The 6,096-nt window shown below is 45.3% G+C and overlaps 1 protein-coding gene across 1 annotated transcript; it reads right to left on the bottom strand.

The window, feature by feature from the left end:
- Window positions 1-1,850: 1,850 nt before the first annotated feature.
- Window positions 1,851-3,791, bottom strand: LOC310873680 (prominin-1-A-like; the record flags this gene model as incomplete). Its single annotated transcript, XM_083786229.1, has 1 exon — window positions 1,851-3,791. The coding sequence occupies one exon, from the start codon at window positions 3,789-3,791 to the stop codon at window positions 1,851-1,853; it is 1,941 nt and encodes a 646-aa protein (XP_083642355.1).
- Between the last annotated feature and the right edge of the window lie 2,305 nt (window positions 3,792-6,096).

The following is a 6,096-nucleotide window of genomic DNA, read 5'->3' as shown; positions in this document are numbered from 1 at the left end:
CCCCCTTGACTCCATTCCAAATGTAAATCCCATAGCCGTTTTGCTTGTATTATGAACTATTTTTTATATACAATATATCCTATAATAGATGTGGCTCTTGCAGCCTTCACATATAATATGTTAAAGGGTGCAAATTGCCATGTGGGCCTATGAACTTCAAGTTTTCTAATAATTAATTCGATTTTAAGTCGTTTCTTCATGATGTCAGCGCAGCTATGAGCTTGTAGAGCTGTTATTTTAGAAAAACCGTTTCACAGCAAATGTTTTTAACTCATCTTTGCTTCTGGGGGGGTGACTAGGAACTAGGATATTGCTGAAAATAGCCGATCGAGCTTGCCGGCCTGCTATCTTCTGGGAAAGCTTAAGAGGTTAAGGCTCCTGTTCATGGAGTCTGTATTCTTTAGCTGACATAAATACATCAATAATAAGGAATCGTGTTCATACATGCCTTGTGAGACCACTTTGGTCCGTCATTGAAGATTTTGAATTAGGTTATTTTTTCAAATTAGTGAATTTATTTTAATTTTAATATCAATTGAAATTTAGAACATTTTCCCAAAATGTTAAATTATGCCTCGTGCACTTATATAGTAGCTATACATATATTCGGAGTGCTCTTACCTCCTAGAAATGTAGTGGTCAAAAATACAATATTTCTAATTAAAAGAGCGAAAGTCATGAGCTTGCAATAAAAATGTGAAGTGAGGGGAGCTCTTATCATACATCACATTCCATGCTCATACAGAGACATACGCACAAAGCTGTGCATAGGAGGGTCTAGGGCCCCTCAATAATAATAACTAGAAAAGTCGCTTACATAGGCCCCTCCCACTAATATTGTCAGCCAATTACAATGTCACGTTACCCCTTGTGATCTTGACTCTCTTGAAAAGTAATTTGAAAATGTCTATAACGCTTAAATAGTTTGGTCTTCTGCCCCTGCAAGGGAATGCATGTCTTTATAAACGATTGTAAAACATAGATTGGTTACGTAACCAACAACAGTCAATTAGCTACTACAAACGTTATGCAAAGCTCGGCCAATCACAGCGGAAATTGGGTAGGTTACTCCAGAAGAATAATAAAGTGTGACAATAGTCTGGCTTTGCTTACCTTTCAGTCACAGAATATTCATCTTCACTACGATCGCACCCCTGACTGTTTGCTGTGCGTTTCACAAAAACTGTGGAAAATCAAGAAAACTAAAATCACACCTGTGTGAAGTGAGGGGCGCTCTTATCATCGTACATCATCATACATCATCTCATTCCAGCCAATCACAATTTGCGTCCTCACTTTTGTCTACAATGTTTGTGTTTACACAAACACTCAAAACTGGCCATTCATTGTCAATGGCATTCAATGTTTGCGTTTGCACAAACCCTCAAAAAAATAAATGTTTATATCTTTTCAATAGTTAGTCAATTGAATATTGAATGGTGGTAGAGGCAAAATTGGAACGATACAGGAAGAGAGATGCGAGCGTTCTATAAAATTTGAACTAATAGGGAATTGGATGGCGGAGATTTTTGCCACCAGGTGGTTTCCCTTCACTGCAGGGCTTGAACGGTGGATCATAGGTTAGCCAAGAGCGCCATCTAGTGGAAAAAAAAAAAAAAAAAAGTCGTAATAGTCGTCCTTGGCAGTCAATGAGTTCACATACAAAGCTTGGATAAAATTACATTTTATTGATTAAAATCACACATGTGAAGTGAGGGACGCTCTTATAGTCATACATCATGTTCCGTGCTCATCCAATCAAATCATCTCAAATTTGGTACAGACAGATGCACAAATAAGCTGAGCATAGGAGGGGCTAAAATAAAAGTTACATAGTGTCACTTTAAATGTCAGTCATCATAGTAATCCGTCTCCAAAAATGGCATGCTTGAATACTTATTCATGGCTTTGAATTGGTCTATTACCTTCTTCCTCAGTGACTTTTGCTGTTCGCGCTCCAGCGACGCAGCAGACCTGACCTCTGGCACGCTGGGAGTGACCTCCTCCACTCTGTAATATCTGGCCAGTCTGATAGACAACACGATGCTGGGGATGAAGAAGATCAGACACATGCCCAGGCTAAACCAGAATGTGTTCAGAGACGTCAGCATGTCTTCACAGATCAAGCTCCTTGCGTCGTCGAGCTCCTTGGCCACAGTCGCACATTTCACTCGTTTTATCTGTCTGGTAAACCGAGCAGTGAAGGTGCCAAAATAATCCTCGACAATACTTTTCATCGTGTCGGTGGCGTTGAAGCCTTGCGCAATATCCACGTTCCTCAACAAATCTGTGACGGTGCCATTGAATGCCAACACTTGGGATCGAAGTTGGTTGGCAGTCTCGTTGAGCTTGGCGGTCTCGTTGAGCAGCGAGGCATTATTGAGCGTTGAGGCAAAGCTTGTGAACAGATTCATCACGTTGTCAACGAGGTCTGTGAGGTTCTTGATCTTTTCTTTGTCGACCTTGAGAGTGACGCTCATATTGCCAAAGGCGCCCGTGAACTTGGACACGTTGAGCTCCTCGAGCATGCTGGACATATTCTCCAGGTCCACGAGCTTCTGCAGGTGCAGCGCGTCCCACAGAGACTTTTCGTTGGTGCAGTTATCGTACACGCCGGCGAGGCTGAGGCTGTTGTTGCTGCTGTTCAGTACCAGCACGCCCAAGTCCACCTGGGTGTCGATGAACCTGAACAGCTGCCCGTTCTTCCAGGGCTTACAAACCAGCGTGTAGCCGTGTCCTCCCAGCAGGAACAGCGGCATCACCACCAGCATGAGCAGCGAACACAGCAGGAAGCTGAAGACCGGGCCCACTCCCACGGAGCCCACGAGCAGACCCAAGAGGTTACGCACCAGCACCAGCACCAGCACGCAGCACAGGGCCATGCCCACCGCCCATATGATGTGCCCGACCATCTTGACCGTCGGAATGAAGATGGCGGTCTTGCCCTTCAGCTCGTCGAAGGTTTGGTCGACCATGACCGAGACCTTGCCCAAGGACTCGTTGGCCATGTTGGAAATCTGGGTTGCGATGTTCGTCATGTTCCCGGCTTTGGTGACATTGTTGATCTTTTCTGGAATTTCATCCAATTTGTTATCAAATGAATTGAGTTCACCTTGCAGAGTAGGCCCAATGTCTGCTTCAGTCACTGCATTCTGGAATTGAACAAGGCCTGTGTGTAGTTCACTTGCAAGAGATGAATTGAAAATATTCAGTTTTGGAGTCATGTTGAAATTGCTCATATTTTGAGCATGTATGCCTATTTCAATCAAACGCAGTTCGGCTGTCAAGTTATTCTTGATCTGTCCACCGAGCTCCTGGCCGGTAGCTTTCAGCAGGTCAACGCCACCGTACAACCCTTGTTCAATATTGCGCAGCAGTACACCAGTGTAGTTGTGAAGGTTGTTTAAAGTGTAACTGATTGCTGTGGCGCTGTTGTCTACGTGCATTTTGATGGCCACGTTGCTTATAAAGAGGTAGATGTTCCCCACCAGTATTACCGCCATGACTACAAGGTACACAACCCAGTAGAGAGGTGCCCAGCCACCGGGCCGGGAGGTCTTCTGTTGTGCCAGGCATATGCCAATCAATGGCATTAGGACAATGTACAAGAGCCCTATGGCCAAACACACCAAGAAGCCCAGCTCATACTTTAGGGTCGCTACGATGTTGTCTACATTTACCAGCCCATGTTGAGCATCACTCAATAAGTTCCCGATCAGATCTGACGGAAGATGGTTTGGCTGGACAACGTCGAGGAAGAACTGCACCAAGGGATCTGCACTGGGGACCATCTCTGCTGTTGTACGTGTGGGGAAAATGGGCTCCCGGGAAGTAGGGGTGTAGAACGGACGGGGCCGAGTAGAAAATAACTTCCGTGGTACTCAAGTAACTGTTGGGTGGAAAAGTTATTTGAGACAGGATGTTTTGCTAAAATATGTTTTTGTACATTTGGCAGTTCACTTTAAAGGACAATGACATGGTTGTGATGACGCCATTGATGACGTAAGGCAAGGATACTCCGATAGATTAACCTGATGGAGAATGTAAAATAACATGCAAAGTAATTATCATGAATCATACATGGCTAAGAACTAACCCTAACCCTATGTCTACGTAAACTGCCATCTAAGTCTATATAAAATGCTGTCCAAGTTACATAAGTTGAGCCTTTAGGAGGAGGAGGTAGGAGGTTCGAGGCTAGGAGGTAGGAGGTCGAGGCTAGGAGGTAGGAGGTCGAGGCTAGGAGGTAGGAGGTCGAGGCTAGGAGGTCGAGGCTAGGGCAAGTACTACGGAAAGTGCTATAGGTTAAGATGGAGTCTGAAGAGGTGCGTTTTCAGACAGCGGTGGAAGACTGGGAGTGAATCTGTAGTTCTGATTGCAATGGAAAGTGCATTCCATAGTTTTGGAGCCAGAGGGGAGAAAAGTTTGGGACGTGTGGAGCGTTGTCCCATACTCTTTTACAACTAAAAGGTACAGTACTTAGTTACTTTGCATCAGTGGATCCCCAAATATTTTAGCCCGAGACCCGAAATAGAACTTTGATGTCTAGACTAGTGAAAATAGATCTACAAGCTCATGCTGTACCCTGTAAAAGACCCAGACTAGTGAAAATAGTAGATCTGACTAGCCATGGTCTAGCACCGTTTCCATTTAGCTGTGCAATGGTTGTGTATTATTGGCTGCATAGCATACGTGCAGTAACTGCAGTTGCTCTTTAGTCTCAACCATAGACTGTCAGACAACTGGTCTCAACTCAATCAAGGTGTCAGACAGCTGGTCTCAACTCAATCAAGGTGTCAGACAACTGGTCTCAACTCAATCAAGGTGTCAGACAACTGGTCTCAACTCAATCAAGGTGTCAGACAGCTGGTCTCAACTCAATCAAGGTGTCAGACAACTGGTCTCAACTCAATCAAGGTGTCAGACAGCTGGTCTCAACTCAATCAAGGTGTCAGACAACTGGTCTCAACTCAATCAAGGTGTCAGACAACTGGTCTCAACTCAATCAAGGTGTCAGACAACTGGTCTCAACTCAATCAAGGTGTCAGACAACTGGTCTCAACTCAATCAAGGTGTCAGACAACTGGTCTCAACTCAATCAAGGTGTCAGACAACTGGTCTCAACCCAATCATAGTGGATTCACACTATGGTCCCGGGTGCGCACTCGGGACCACTTGGCAGATGTTGTGGTAGTGTGAATGATGCGTACCGTTCCCGGGAGCGGATCGCCCAACCGTCCCCGGGACCGCATGGGGGGGGGGGTCTCTGGACCGTTGAAGTGTATTCAGATACGGATCGTTCCAATGTGAATGCATGCAGTCGACGAGCCAAGCGTCAACAAAAAAAAACACAGCCTCTGCACGATGCGTAACACCAGCGCATTTCTCAACGCCGCCCTTCTCCTGTTGAATCTGCTTATACGCGCAGCACCGCGCTGATCTTATTCTGCGGACTACACGTGGCTCTTGGGCTTTGCTTGGCACAGTTTCCAAAGTAAAACTAAATAATAATAATGCTAAAGTAGAATCCATAGCAAACTAATACACTGGAGCACAGAACTGACTGACACAGTGAATAGCAGGCAGGCTGACAGTGAAGTAGTATAACGGCAAAAAGCCAAAGAGGCAATGCAATTCAGTGTGTCTGGATTTATTTGAGACAATGTCGCACAGTTGATGGTCAGTGTCCGTGCGCGCCAGCCATCAAGCACACCGTCATCAGGAGGATTAAAGTGTGTTATGCAAGTGTACCCGGGTGCGCTGTTGAATCTCGGGCAATGTGAATCATGGCCATCGGGGACCAGGCAACCGTATTCGGAAACGGACTGAAACGGATTCAGTCCGTCTCAGTGTGAATCCCCTATCAAGGTGTCAGACAACTGGTTTCAACTCAATCAAGGTGTCAGACAACTGGTCTCAACTCAATCAAGGTGTCAGACAACTGGTCTCAACTCAATCAAGGTGTCAGACAACTGGTCTCAACTCAATCAAGGTGTCAGACAACTGGTCTCAACCCAATCAAGGTGTCAGACAACTGGTCTCAACTCAATCAAGGTGTCATACAACTGGTCTCAACCCAATCAAGGTGTCAGACAG

The sequence above is a fragment of the Protomyctophum parallelum genome (genome assembly GCF_964188405.1).
Source record: "Protomyctophum parallelum genome assembly, chromosome: 16".
Taxonomy (NCBI): Eukaryota; Metazoa; Chordata; class Actinopteri; order Myctophiformes; family Myctophidae; genus Protomyctophum; species Protomyctophum parallelum.
The sequence above is the reverse complement of the archived record's forward strand: the minus strand, read 5'-3'. Positions and strand labels throughout refer to the sequence as shown.